We start from the raw sequence: 15464 nt of genomic DNA, 5'->3' as shown, positions 1-15464 counted from the left end.
TTCCATTTTATGCTATACTTCTACTCCACTACACCTCAGAGGGAAATATTGTACTTTTTACTCCACTACATTTGTCTGAAAACTAGTTACTTTGCAGATTATGATTTAACAAACAAAACATATGATCAATTCATAAAGTATGATGCATTGTTATAGATTAAACTACAGAACAGTGTACAACCTAGTGAAAAATCTCAACCGGTTGTGGTATTAAAATACTGCTTATGTGTCAATAACAACATTCAAATATTCTACATGTAACAGCACAACACTCTCAGAGGGGTGCTCTGCCCACTTTTACTTTTGATACTTTTTACTACTTTTGTACTTTTACTTAAGTAATATTTTCAATGTAGGACTTTTACTTGTAACAGAGCATTTTTACACTGTGGTATTGCTACTTTTACTCGAGTACGAACACTTCTTCCACCACTGGCATTTCCTGACAAATGAAAAAGGTTTTCAGTTCAGCAGGTAATAAGAAAATTCATAGAAGAATTGTTGCAAAATAATCCTTTTTATTGCAGTCATTATGTGGTCTTGCTTTACCCTGCCAGGCCATATTTTGCCTGGCTTGCTTTACATCATAAAGTAGTAGAGACATAAACTATATCTAGAACTTCTAGAGTATCAATGTCTACAAAGTTTGAATGAAGTAAAATTCTACTTACGCTCAGTGTACCAGTAGGGTTTTTTCAGTTTATCACCTGCAACATAAATCAGAGTTTGGTAAGTAATGCAGTACTGATGTGTGTATGTGCAGTATGTCTGTGTGGAGAGTGGGGGTGTGAGGTAGTTGTTTACCTCTGGACATCTTGCAGATCCACTCGTGTTTGGTGTCACAGGGCTGCGGCATGAGAGCGTTGGTCAGGTCGCTGTACACGGCACAGTCCCTCCTGTCATCCTCCTCGTTCTTATCCTCTATGAAGGACGTCACCACCTGCACCAAAACACACACGACAATGGATACACCCTCTGAATACTACTCTGTGTTACAACAAGGCATACTTTGTGAACATCTCTATGTACTTACAGGAGAACCATCAGACCACTCCCAGGCTCCGGGATGTTCAGGGTCTCTCTTATTTAAACCCACCCAGAACCAGCGACCCTCTGTTCTAAAAAAGAGGAGCAGAACAAAAAACACAATGCAACACAAGTCCATCTGAGCAAGAGTTTTCATCTTTTAACATTTTAATAGATCAAGCCATATCTTGGTGCTAACAACATCAAACCTGTGGTAAAAAAATGTTGGTGTATTTTTAGATTCTGTACTCAACATATTCAAGATTCGAACCAGTCTAAGTTTTAAAGATGCAGAAGTTGTTGCACATGCCTTTGTCTCTTCACAACTGGACCACTGCAATGGTCTTTTAAAAGGTGGAAACAAGAAATCACTAAACAGGCTCCAACTAGTACAAAATGTGGCAAGAACCTGCTGGTTGCTGCTGTGTCTAAAAATCATTTTTTTAAGACGTGTTTTATGCGCTTCACATTTTAGATATGTCTGGCTAAGGGGTTTCTGTCTTGTTGATTGTATTCCTTTGTTTTATTATTTTTTGAGTGAAAAGCACCTTTTAACATTGGTTTTGAAAAGTGCTATACACATTAACTTTAATATTAATATTATTAGGGCTGTCAATCGATTAAAATATTTAATTGCGATTAATTGCATCATTCTCCATAGTTAACTGTGATTCATTGCAAATTAATAACATATTTTTTATCTGTTCAAAATGTACCTTAAAGGGAGATTTGTCAAGTATTTAATACTCTTATCAACATGGGAGTGGGCAAATATGCTGCTTTATGCAAATGTATGTACATATTTATCATTGGAAATCAATTAACCATTTTCATTCACATATCTTGAAGTCAGAGGTCAATTTACTAAAATTACTTATCTCTAACTAATCTACATCCCAAACACTTCATTCTACAAAATGATCTAATTATTGCAGCACATCCACCATTGTTCACAACTGCAATTAAGAATAATTCATTACTTGGTTACATGACGTATTTCAACTGATGCATTTCTCAGTTCCCATAACATTCCTGCACTGACGAGGCCCAGAGGGCTGTACCAACCCTTCAAACATGGTACTGAGGAGCTGCTTAACAAACACCTGCTCCTCATAGTGGTGGAAACTGGCCAGCCGAGCCCCGAGGGCCTGGCAGAAGAAGTCTGCCTCCACCCAGGAACGCTTCATCAGGACCTTCTCATCGTGGAACACCTAGAAGAGCAACACGTACTGTAAGCTGAGAGCTTAATGAACAACAAACGCTGTCAGTAAGGCTGTAGACATGCATCATAGGAACAGTTTTGAGTTATTTTCTGTATATTTTCGTATATATTCTGTGATTTTAATGTAACTTTCAAATCCAATATAAATCATAATGTATACATGGGGCAAACAAAAGAACAGCAGAAGTACAGCACTGGAGTAAATGCATTTTTGGTGAACCTCATAATATTAATTTTCTCAATTCAACTGATTATTTTGAGGCTGTTCATTGCAGTAGGCATCACGGTACTGTCACCTTACAAACCGCCCTTAGCCCTGTCTATAGAGCTGAAATAATAAGTATATAAGTATATAATAAATATTACATTAAGTGTGTTTCTGGGTCTACTTATGACCACAAGCTGACGCACCTAGATCAAAGAGGAGACGTAAGGAGAGAAGATGAATCAGAAACATGAGTCAGAACAGCAAAGAGAAAAGAAGATCTAACCTTAAAACAGTGGAACATCCCAGAGTGTGATTCCCAACCTGGAGGACAGGGGGCGTAGGCATCAATGTGGTGCTCTGGCAGCTGGACATCCTTGTAGCTGCTGATGCTCTGCTTGCACACTGACAAGGCCTTGTGTGACTTGCAGTCTTTCACTTCCCAGTGACCCAAAGCAGTGCCACCTGACATAGCAACACATCCACCAGCACTGACTGAAGGAAAGGAAAAGGAAAGGAGAAGACGAAGGAGTTGAAAAGGAGGAGGGACATTCACATGAAACCAAATCTCTTCTTCAGAAACATTTTCCAATTTACCTGGCTGGTGTTTGTTCCAGTTAGTGAAGGTGAGAGGCAGCGAGAAGCCATTGTAAGGAAGCCAGCTGTACTCTCCCTTCTTCTCCACGTCTCCGAGGCTGATCCAGTAATACCTGCTGCTGTTGGTCCCACTTTCACTGAGCAAACTGTTGACAAACGCCTGCTCAAACCTGCCAGCAAGAGGAAGAAAGAGAGGAGAAGAGGGGTGAGTTGAAAGGCTCCAATGTTGCCACAAATAAAACAAAACAAATCATTTGCTCAACCTGTTTTCCACAGTAAGGAGAGGACCCGTGCAGTAATATCCCATCAGTGCATCATCAAAGCTCTGTTCGTGGCTAGTCACCATGAAGCAGGAGTGGCCATGTCGCTTCCAGCCCTGCAACATCATCAACAAATAAATCAACTAATCAATCTCCATCTATGCTCTATTTCAAGCTTTAGTTTTTTTTATATATATATATTGCAAATGACAACGATATCATCAACTAGAAGGGCACTCGGAGAGAGCAGACCTCCGGCAAGGCCAAATGCCCTATCTTGTAATGTTAACAAAAATAATTCTGGTTTCGGATTTTACCAAGTTTCATGAAAATCAAGCCAGTAGTTTTTATGTAATCCTGCTGACAAACAGACCGAAAACATTACCTCCTTGGTGGAGGTAGTAAATATAGTACCTTCACAGAGGACTTGAAATATAATCAAAACACACATGTGAGAAAAATGTCATGGACTGAGGAAACAGCACTGCAAAATAAAGTTAGAGGAGTGACATTCAGCAGAGAGCACAGACACACAGAGTTTGTGATGCAGAGGGAGAGATGAGAATTAAAGGAAAAATATAAACGTATACATGTACAATTATTATTATTATTATGATAAGAAGATCCATCTGGTGTAGGACTGGATATCAAACATCAATACTTTCATTGGGACAGGTATCTAAAATTGTCTGAAAAATTACTGAAAATTGGCGTTGAGTATTTAGTCAGATTTGAGATCTCTTTGATTTATAGTGTTCTTTGATCTGAGACTTCCTGATTTAAATAATAAAAAAATGCCATTTTTTATTCAGGCAAAGTTCTTGTATGGCTGTTAGTCTTTAGACAACATGTAATATTTAAGAACATTGGCTTTGTTTGTGTTCTTTTGTTGTTGAGGCTGCAGTTAGGTATAGTGGTGCTTTGAGCAAAATGCATCATTAAACATCAGCATGCTTACAGTGACAATGCTGGCTTGATGATATTGATCAGGTAATTTTTACCCGGTTCACAATCTTAGTTTAGTATGTTACATGTTTATATTTTTCAAGATCTTAAAAGTCTCCTTTTGGCATCGGTACCAAAACTCAGGTATTATTAATATTATTATTGGCACTTCTATTGAAAACTTTCAGAGCTGCCCAGTCCTGATCTGGAGCGAAGGTTATATGTTAGCGTATATGTGAGCAATTATATGCAGGTCTGTGTGTTAGGCTTTGTGGTGGGGGTGTTTTGACAAGTAATGTCAATTTGGCCCCCCTTCACCCCTATATCCCATCAAACCCCCTTCCTCCCCATCCTCCCTATACTAAACTAAAAGCTTTCTTTATAACTACAATGTCTGGAGTCATTTGATCAACAAAATGACACGGTGGTAAACAGTAACAACACAACACAGACTAAAGTGGACGATATAGTTTTGTTTGCTAAAGCCTGATTCATCAGAGACTGCTCCAGCATGTCCACTGATATTGCGCCTACAGAGACATTTTTGACCTCATGTTCCATGGTAGGAAGCAGCCCGATGACTCAGGAGTCTGATATTCTGGTAAACAGAGTCAAGGAGCAACATGAATGCCAGACAATACGTCAGCAGTGGAGTGAATCAGCTCATTGTGCTTCTGAAGGAGCAACTGGCTCAGACGTTGAACTGCAGCGGGTGTATGGCTCCGCCTGGTGCATGTCCTGATCTGTATGGAGCTATTGTGACACTGCACAGCACATAAATCTGACTGACAAAGTTAAAAATAAGACACTTCAGTTTCGGTTGGAAATAGACATTTTTCATTCTTCTTAAGCAGAATGAGGTCAAACCATTAAAGGTGCAGTGTGTAGGATCTGGTGGCATCTAGTGGTGAGGTTGCAGACTGCAACCAAATGAAACCTACAAGATGATTCTTAAAACATTTGAGGCGAGAAATAGGCATTAACGTAACATAATATTGATTCATATTTGATCAGCGCTGCCTAGTTTGACCGTTTGGTCAGAGTTCGCGAATGATTGACAGCCGGCTCTCATAGACAGCAGATGGACAGCAGACCTCAGATCAGCTCTTACTGCTTGTTTTCCTCCAGTCTGTGAAATCTTGCAGATGCCGTTAGGAGCACCGGAGGACATCGGAGGACACAGAGGCACATGATTTTTTTCAGGTTACCTGTTTCATGTACTACTGTCAGGATGTAGAGACCGTTTTATAAAAAACGTTTTAATCATATTTGCTCCCATCTCGCCTACTGCTGCTCTAAGATGTCATTTTACCAAGTCAACTAATCAGATTTTCTTGCAAATCTTTTGGTTATGTAAGAAACTATGAGGCCATTTTCTACTGTGCTTAAGTAATGCTTTTTGCTTTTCAAGACGCAACTGACTTCAGCACTTTTCTTGCAAAGGGAGTCCCTTACAAAGGAATACATGAATAAACAAATGCAATTAGTGGAACAACCTGAAACCAGAGTTGTGCCACATTAAAGTCTTATCAGAGGTAAATTAAGAAGATTAAGTGTTACCTAATCGTGTGCTGTGTTGTTTTTGACCCCCTACTACTGCGAGGTTAGGGCAAAGGTTGAGCTACTGTACAAAACAGTGTCCTTGTCTTGCATAAGCCATTGAGAACATGTTGATCTGGATGTATGTGCGTGTACGTTCATGTTCGTACCTCAGGACAGCCCTCATCCCATTTCCCAGGCTGATGAACGGGTTTCTGGCTTTCTCTTCTACACACAGCAGGCAGTCGCTCATCACATGACGATAAAAGCCAGTTACCTTCCTGTGAAAGACGTTAACACTTTACTCTCACAAGGACAACACCCGATGAATATATACAAGGATTATAAAAGGGATTAGAGCTGACACAACTGGACGATTAATTCATTAACCGATCGTCAGAAAATGAATCAGCAACTATTCTGATAACTGATTAATCGTCATTTGATTAAAGTCATTTGATTAAAGTCATTTGATGGGGAGATATGGTGCTTTTCCTTGTCTTAAATTATAGTTAATTGAATATCTTTTGGTTTTTTAACTATTGGTCAGACAAAACTATGTTAAATAATCATTAGTTGCAGCCCTAAGAGGGATTAATTCAATTATAGCTCACTTAAGGAGCGAATCTCACTTGTAAACTGTGCTTCAAAAGCATTTCTACGTGAAAGGAGCACCAACACAGTGTTTCTCACCTTCCTGTCTGCTTTGACACAGAGTGTTGCATCCGTTAAGTTGTGAGGAGGGTGATACTGGTGCCAGAGAGTGAGAGTTACTGGTGAGCCATCAGACCACTCTACAGACGGAGACGATGCCTGTTTCCAAAGACCAATCCACACCTCCATACTCTCCCCAGAAGCTACGAAACATGAGGTGTGCACACACAAAATAGTATTTAGTATCCCCTTGGTGTATCCCCAGAGTGTCTATAACAAACAGAGCTTCATACATCTGTATTGCATGATGCTGCTCACAGTTAGTCAGGAGGTTGAGCAGCATTTCCAACTCAGACAGGGAGTGGAGGCTGGTGAGGTTTGCCCCCTGAGAGCTACAGGCCCGGGAAGACTCCTCCCAGCTTCCTGCTTCGGTATCTGACAGCAGCCGGTAGCAGAAACCATTATGAGGCCACCAGCCGTTAGCACACTCTGTATGGATATACTGCCAGTTCTCTGTAAGAGGAAGAATTGGGAGAGGAGAGGAGGAGAAATCAGAACAAGAACACAAATTCACAAAAGACATTGTTTTGGTCTAGCCACCAACGGCGCAATAGAGAGAAAGGTCAAAGGTTCACTCCCCAGGTGCAGTGCAGCTGTTGAGGCCAAAAGCTACAAGAGCTATAAAAGCTTCTCGAACACTTTGCACTTTGACTCATAATTCCTCCCTGCTACGGTGTCTGAAGATGCAGGGAAGCCGTCTGCATGTCAGATATTAATGCGATGTGTGTGCACATGCTCTCACCTAGTGGCTCGGCTCTCCGGGTGTCGTTGGGCGTCTTCTTACAGATGTAAGGCAGAGCAGACTCACAGGTCAGACTCTGCCAGTGACCCTCGTAGGCTGAATTGTACACTCCACACTGTCTGTTGTCCTTCAGCGGGCTGGCAGGCAGACCTGATGGTAAAACGCAAATTCTGAAAACTCTCGCGAGATGGTTAAGGTTAGGCATTGACCTCCAATGGTTTAGGTTAGGATAGGTTGTTGGGCAGCGAGTCTTGCGAGAGGTTTTGCAAGCTTTCCCAATTTGGGGGGTTTCCTTCTAGAAACGACAGCTTTCCTCCTCATCTTTCCTTACTCATTGTTTAGGGACCCACAAGCTCCCAAACAAACTGTTATCATTATTTGTGTAAAAATAATAATAATGATAATTATGCAAAATCAACCAATTTCCTTTATGTTTTCTTTTTTTATTGGGTGTTATTAAACCCCAATATGTAGAAAAGTATTTAAGTGCCAATCCCTCCCTTTCCCACAAACTGAGCTTCCACATTCAATGGTAACAAAATAGAGAAATAACTATAAAGTATTATTTCACCAAATAAGTATTATATATATATATATATATATATATATATATATATATATATATATATATATCCTTGTATTTTCTGTTATTGGGTTTATATGAAAAAAATATTATATAAATAATCTTTTATACTTAAATTAAATTTAATTTAAAAAAAACATTGTCAAATCTGTATAAATCTCTTCTCAATATAATAATGGATTATTATCCTTTAGATTATTAAGAGAGAGAGATGCTAGATATCTTATGTTGAATGATGTAAAACATTGGCATATTAGATTTGATGAACTGTTTTAATGCCTGTACGTATTTTTTTTACATTAAATGAATCATTGGTGAAATTGTGGGACTCATGTTCTGGTAATAATCTTTCCAACGTTAAAACTACATTAGATATATTTTTTGGCATAACACATACGAATGCCAGTGCATAGAGTGAATAAATATAATATCGAGGTGTACTGAAGTGCCAGCTGAGAATGAGCACAATGCATTGTACTATATGTGCAATCATTGTGCTATTGTATTACCGACTGCTAATAAGAAGCTATTGTTAAGCATAATCAGAGCTAATGGACTGAGCCATCATCAAGGAGCCATTTTTATGGACTTATTATACGTTCATCAGTTGGAAGAATTTATGTCAATCAACGCTTTCCAACACCACACGTCACACAGTTTCTCTGGCTTATACATGTATTTATGTCATGCACACATTTTACGATCTGTTCCCACATTGTTCATCTCAAGAGCAACTTTTATGTACGCACACTTTGGAGTGCACAAAATTGCATGCGCTCTACGCAACTGTCTCTTAGCAAATGCCTTAGACAAACAGAAATGTTATAATATTAAAAAATCCCTTGAAACAGACATCACCCTTTCACTTGGCCCTGGAGCAAACAAATAATCAGTACCTGTGGTGAAATTGACCAGTGATAGAGGCGCTCCATCAGACCACTGCCACCCCCGCCCATCCTTCAGGTGGTTCAGCCCAATCCACACCATCACTCCAACACTTGCCAGTCGATCTACCACAAGATACAATCACAATAATGTTGTCGACAAATCTTATCTTATTTCCGTAGAAATAAATCATCGTCTCACATGTCACTGTGGGATTTTAAAGTTATCAGGGACAGCAGACAGAGTGATAGAACAAGACATACAATAACTGAAATGGAGGGAGGGCAAAACCTAATCTGTACAGTCTTGTGTAGTTCTAGTGTAGCAATTGTGGATGTAGTGCAGGTACAGTACATGCTTTATGGACCCTGTCTGTGTTTTCTCCCAGATGCCTACCTCTGATGTACCTGTACTCTGCCAGGTTGGTGATGCTGAGCAGATTTCCACCTTGAGCCTGGCAGGTTGACAGCGCCTGACTCCAGGTAAGGATGGTGTACAGGTTGAACTGGTAACACGCACGCAGCTCCTGGTTTGACTCCCAGAAATGCTCACAACTGGAATCTACGAATAAAGTCACGGATTAAAGAGGCAGTAGGAAACTGAGAAGGAAAGAGGTGAAATGAGTCAGTATGCACATCGTCTCCAGGTGGTAGGAGTGTATGCATCATGGTGTGAAAGGCAACCATGGACTGTCAATGGAAAAATGAGGAGGCACCCAAATGTCACTGACATTACTTACATTATTATTATTTTTTGAGTCAGATAAAATCGGCAAAACTTTCTTTATAGTCTGGTTGGGAAATTTTAGCTGATATAGACCCTAATAAGTAGATTTTTTTTTTAATTTTGTGATCATTGTGATCACAGTATATGGTATGCATCTTAACCAATAGGCCCTGATAGATATTGTTTTATATTTTTAAAGTTTTAAAAGGTATGGTTTACTATGAGTTTTAAAAGGATAGTTTGGGTGTTTTGAAGTCGGGTTGTACAGTATGAGGTACTTATCCATAGTCACTTTATTACCTACAGTAGACTGCGGTCTGCACGCCCCGAGCTTGGAGAAACAGACAGAAGTTACCGCACGGAAGCAAAGTAATGTACTGCTGTGGATTTACTTATGTGGGTCTTTCTTTTAGGAGACTATGTTTTGCTGCCGGAACCCGTCCACAGCAGTACATTGCTTTGCTCCTGTGCTGGTACTCCTGGCTGTTTCTCCTAACTGGGGGTGTGCCGACTGTCGTCTATTGACTATGGATAAGTACCTCATACAACCCCACTTCAAAACACCCAAACTATCCCTTTAATTAAACAAATTTCAGTGACACAAATTGAATTTGTATTTATACACTATATGGCAATTACAGCCTTATGTGATCCTTGAACACTTCCTTTCAAAACCATAAATATGTTACTATAACAGCCTCCACTCCGGAGGAATACTGAAGTTGAGGACTGACGTTGCGTGATAATATCTGCCTCACAGTTGGCGTTCTCGTTCATCCCAAAGGTGTTGGATGGGGTTGAGTTCAGGGTCAGTCAACTCCTTCAACACCAAACTCAGAAAACCATTTCATTATGGACCTCGCTTTGTGCATTACAATGTTGAAACAGATGGTGTCCACATACTTCAGGCCATGTAGTGTATGTACTCATGTTCCTTTCTTACTCTGGTGCATCTGTGTGTCCGTCTTACCTTGCACCGGACAGAAGCCCCATCTTTCGGCCTCATCGTAGCGAGTGGTGGTAGCACACCACTGAAGATGGTCCTCGCGCCCCTCAGTCGTGCACTCAGAGTACCATTTGTTGTTGTATTTGAAGGGCAAAGCGCAGGGCATGCCATGTGCATTTCCCAACAAAGTGTGTATATCTGCAAATAAAACACACCTAGTGTGATTTTAAATGACAAACACCCTGTGCAGACAAGTCAGAGAGTCACTAAGATGACTGCTTTGTGTTGCGCAAGCGTGACAAATGTTAGATAAGTCAGGATATTTCAGGTGTTTACCTTCATATGGATATGCGCAGGGCCCCTCTCTGGGGGTGTTGTACCTTTTCCACTCATGATAGGAGTCTTTCTTAACCACCACCAAACGTCCGGCTGCAGACACCTTCCACTGGGACGCTCCATACAGCATGTATCCGTTGCAGCGCCACCACAGCACAGGGAGGGCCATGTCACACTCAAACGTGCCGAGAGGCTGCGTCGTGTCAGACATGTTGAGGCCCAGGCACGTGCTGGTGCCCAAATTGAAGAGGCGATGTCGGGAGACCCACTTCCACAGCATGCGGCGCGTGGGCCGCTCGCAGTCCTCCAGCACCAGGTTGGAGCGATCCACGGTGATGCAGCGTTTCAGCGCCTCGTTCTCCAGGATAAACAGACCCTTCTCTGGAGAGAGATGGAGGAGAGGAGAGGAGGTGGAGATGTGAAGAGGAGTGGGGTGAGAGACATAGGAGAGGAAGTGAAGAGTTGATGTGAATGTGTAACACAGAGAGGGGAGGATGGATGGATTGGTCTAGTGAGAACAAAAAAGATGTCAATGTATGATGGCATAAAAGATCTTAGATAACGTCAGTTCAGAAAGTAAAGTGAGAATACAGCTTCAACCAACTTCAATAGATGTTTCTCCACCAAAACAGAGCGATATTGAAACTAGATGAAGGCCAGAGGGAACCTTTTATCTTCCAAAATGAATAAAAGTCTTTGTGTAACTGGATACTCTAACAAAACAAGAGGATGTATACTGACTGTATACAAATGGCTGTGATGAAAACAGCTGGAGGAATGATCTCTCTCCTCATGTCAATATTGCATATTGGAGAAGACAAACAAGAGTGTTTGTTCGGGGTGTATTTTCACTGTCCGTACATCCGTCCCCTGTGTTTATACTCAAATGAACTACCACAATACTAACATACACATATCATATTGTGTGTTCGAATCGGATCTGATCTGGACAAAATGAGTATCAGGACAATGGTGAGATGCAATTGGAAAACTAGGAATGTACCAATCGATTATTTTAATTTTTAAATAATCATTTGATTATTTAATTGATTAATCAATTAAAAGTTTTAGTATAGAAATATATCAGAAATTTTCTCACAATTTCTCAGCACAAGGTGACATTCAAGTTGCTTGATTTATCCAACCAACAGTCCAAAACCCAGAAATATTTAATTTACAATTATATTATATAACAGAGAAAAACAGCTGGAACCAGAGAATAATTAGTCTTTTCTTAATTTGATTGAACAACTGTAACGATTAATCGATTATAAGAATTGTAATAATTATCTCAATTTTATTAATCCATCAATTATCTCAGCTCTAATTCAACATGCAAATGATATAAAACAGAGAAAATCAGCATTATCACACATGAGAAGCTGGAATCACTGAATGTTTGATGTTATTATTTTATAAACTTGTGACTATTATCATTTTAATTGATTTAATAGATGAATTGGCTAATCATTTCAGCCCTATTGCAAAACAGTATCACATGTTAACCATCTGCATGTTTCCTTATTCAGATTTCAATTCAGGAGGATTCATAATGTTTACTTTCAATAATTAATTAATTTTGGGGGACAGCACATTAAATTCAAAATGCAAATCATATTATGAACTTAATAATATGGTAAAAAATATTATGCATTGCCATAAAATACTCAGTCAACAGTAAATGAAATATTACAATTAGCTCCACCTCGACTAACTAGAAAAAAAAATTGTAAAATTGTAAAATTCTACTTACACATTAAAAAAACATCAATAATATGTTGTAGTATAACACTCACATGGTCAATGTTTCTGCATTGAGTACTTTAAACAGTCCATATTTTGCTCATAATACTCACTGTACATGTTTCTACTCAAGTAAAATTTTCAATGCAGGATTTTTACTTGTAATGGAGTATTTTTACAATGTGGTATTGCTGCAGCAATTTAGTGTTGACCTTCCATAAAGTTGTGGGTTTTCACAAGAATAGAAAACATCCTTACTGATTAAGCTCCAAAAACACTGGATCCTACAAATTACCATAATGTCAACAGCATCTTTCATTACACCCCTCCATCGTCTGACTGCACACATCTTTTAAACTCCAATCTGTGGGGATCCTGATGATGTCAGGGTTACTTTTTCAGACTTTGAAAAGCTCCTCTAGAGCCACAGGAGACTTTGTACAACCATTTCACAGGCGGTTGCCTCCAAGTTCCCATCAAGTACGGTGCACACAGAACACTATAGATGACAGCTGTATTACATAGGCTACCAGTACTCTTACACCAGAATACTATCTGACACCAGCTTTTCTTTATGTGATAATTCGATGAAACACAATTGTATTTAGAAAAATGTACCATTTGAGCACAATAAAACACAGAATGATGAAGTTGTTAGAAATACATATTAACACAGATCCCTTCTAAAAGATGGCTTAAACTCAAGTAAAATGTTCAATGCATTTATACTTGTCATGGAGTATTTTTACAATGTGGTATTGCTGCAGCAATTTAGTGTTGACCTTCCCTAAAGTTGTTTTTTTTTTCACAGGAATAGAAAACATCCTTACTGATCAAGCTCCCAAATCACTGGATCCTACAAATTACCATAATGTCAACAGCATCTTTCTGACTGCACACATCTTTCAAACTCCAATCTGTTAAAATGAACTTGCACCTTCAGCTTCTGACTAACAGATAATAATAATAATTTTTTAAAAAAATCACTGTTATGGTAATGTGATCCAAACTGTGGCCCAGAGGCCATCTAGAGGACTTTAAGATAGTTTAGGTGGGTCAGCCAGGAAACTGAAGAATAGTTTAATTTGCAGTCACTTTCAGACACAAAGACAACATGTTGTAATGATTATTCTGCTCCACACACACAACTCCATATAATGATCTACCATGTTAGGACCAAACATGTATAGTGTGGGATTATTTTGCAGGAGGTGATTACAACATTAAAACAAGAAGCAGCAGATCTGCAGCCAGATGATTCAACTTACTGTAAAACTCCATGAGCTGTTTTTTCTCCAGGACCTCATCGTCCTGCTCGCTGACACACGCGCAGCTCTTCGCCAACAACACTGCTGCTACACAAACAGTCGCTACAACAGCCAGAGAGTCGATGAAACGATACAACTGTGTTAACATTTCGACGGCCGGATGCAGTGCTGATGTGCAAATGTCCGCACATACCGAGGCTCCTGGTCAGAGAAAGAGGATTTCTGGGCTCTCGATGTTTTTTTTTTCCTTCATAGAAAACTTTGTGTGCCGACTGAAGTTTTTCAGCGGGGGACCAGCGACGTCACGTCTGACGGAGGAGCTGCTGCTGCTGCTGCTGCTGCTGCTGCTGCTGCTCTCCGGTCTGGAGGGCTGGAGGTCTGCAGGCTGCAGGCTGCATTCCTGCTGCTGCTGCGGACTGTTTTCACTGGGACACAGACACTAAACTTTATTTAGACTGAACAAGAAAGGCTCCAATAAATAAACAAATATAGGTGGATACATACATACATACATACATGCATGCATGCATACATACATACATACATACATACATACATACATACTCACATACATACATACATACATACATACATACATACATACTCACATACATGCATGCATACATACATACTCACATACATACATACATACTCACATACATGCATGCATACATACATACTCACATACATACATACATACATAATACATACATACATACATACATGCATGCATGCATACATACTCACATACTCACATACATACATACATGCATGCATGCATGCATGTATGCATACATAACTCCATACATACATACATACATACATACATACATGCATACATACATACATACATACATACATACATGCAAACATACATACATATATACATACATGCATGCATACACATACATACATATATACATATATCCATACATGCATGCATACACATACATACATACTTGCATACATACATACATACATACATACATGCATGCATGCATACATACATACATACATACATACATACATACATGCATGCATGCATGCATGCATGCATACATACATAACTCCATACATACATACATGCATACATACATACATACATACATACATACATACATGCAAACATACATACATATATACATATATACATACATGCATGCATACACATACATACATACAAACATATGCATGCATGCATACATACATACATACACACATACATACATACATACATGCATACATACATACATACATACATACATACATACATACATACTGTACGTACGTACATACATACATACATACATACATACATACACACATATATACATACATACAGTACATACATGCATGCATGCATGCATACATACATACATATAACTCCGTAGACCACCCAGTAGACCACTTACACACCAAAACCTGACAATAACTGCACAATGCTGTATAATATCATTATCATTATCATTATTACTACTCAGGTGTAATTCATACTGTATTTTACATTCAAGTCATATGATGAACTTGATAATATGGTAAAATATGATGCATTGTAATAAACTACTCAGTCAACAGCATATGAGAGTGGAGGAAAGTAATGCTTATACTTTACTTTTACTTCAGTGAAATTGTATTATTATTTATTCCACCACTGGATGGATAGATAGATAGATAGACATTATTCTCACAGCTATAGCAGGTACTAGTTACTTTACAAATTAATATTT

The 15464-nt window shown here is 39.2% G+C and overlaps 1 protein-coding gene across 1 annotated transcript in view; it reads right to left on the bottom strand.

The window, feature by feature from the left end:
* The window catches only part of pla2r1 (phospholipase A2 receptor 1), a 31128-nt gene extending 17243 nt beyond the window's left edge, over positions 1 to 13885 (bottom strand). Inside the window, exons 1-16 of the mRNA XM_037751950.1 lie at positions 13738 to 13885; positions 10727 to 11107; positions 10415 to 10588; positions 9115 to 9279; positions 8730 to 8843; positions 7251 to 7400; positions 6767 to 6961; positions 6488 to 6651; positions 5965 to 6075; positions 3314 to 3426; positions 3051 to 3220; positions 2740 to 2948; positions 2092 to 2237; positions 1034 to 1118; positions 805 to 940; positions 672 to 707 (exon numbers count right to left, since the gene is read on the bottom strand). Of these exons, the coding sequence (XP_037607878.1) occupies positions 672 to 707; positions 805 to 940; positions 1034 to 1118; positions 2092 to 2237; positions 2740 to 2948; positions 3051 to 3220; positions 3314 to 3426; positions 5965 to 6075; positions 6488 to 6651; positions 6767 to 6961; positions 7251 to 7400; positions 8730 to 8843; positions 9115 to 9279; positions 10415 to 10588; positions 10727 to 11107; positions 13738 to 13885 (2497 nt within the window). The remainder of the gene's footprint in view (positions 1 to 671; positions 708 to 804; positions 941 to 1033; positions 1119 to 2091; positions 2238 to 2739; positions 2949 to 3050; positions 3221 to 3313; positions 3427 to 5964; positions 6076 to 6487; positions 6652 to 6766; positions 6962 to 7250; positions 7401 to 8729; positions 8844 to 9114; positions 9280 to 10414; positions 10589 to 10726; positions 11108 to 13737) is intronic.
* Positions 13886 to 15464: the final 1579 nt, after the last annotated feature.

Source organism: Sebastes umbrosus, chromosome 2 (genome assembly GCF_015220745.1).
Source record: "Sebastes umbrosus isolate fSebUmb1 chromosome 2, fSebUmb1.pri, whole genome shotgun sequence".
NCBI lineage: Eukaryota > Metazoa > Chordata > Actinopteri > Perciformes > Sebastidae > Sebastes > Sebastes umbrosus.
Note: the sequence above shows the minus strand (reverse complement) of the source record. Positions and strands in the feature narration are given on the sequence as shown.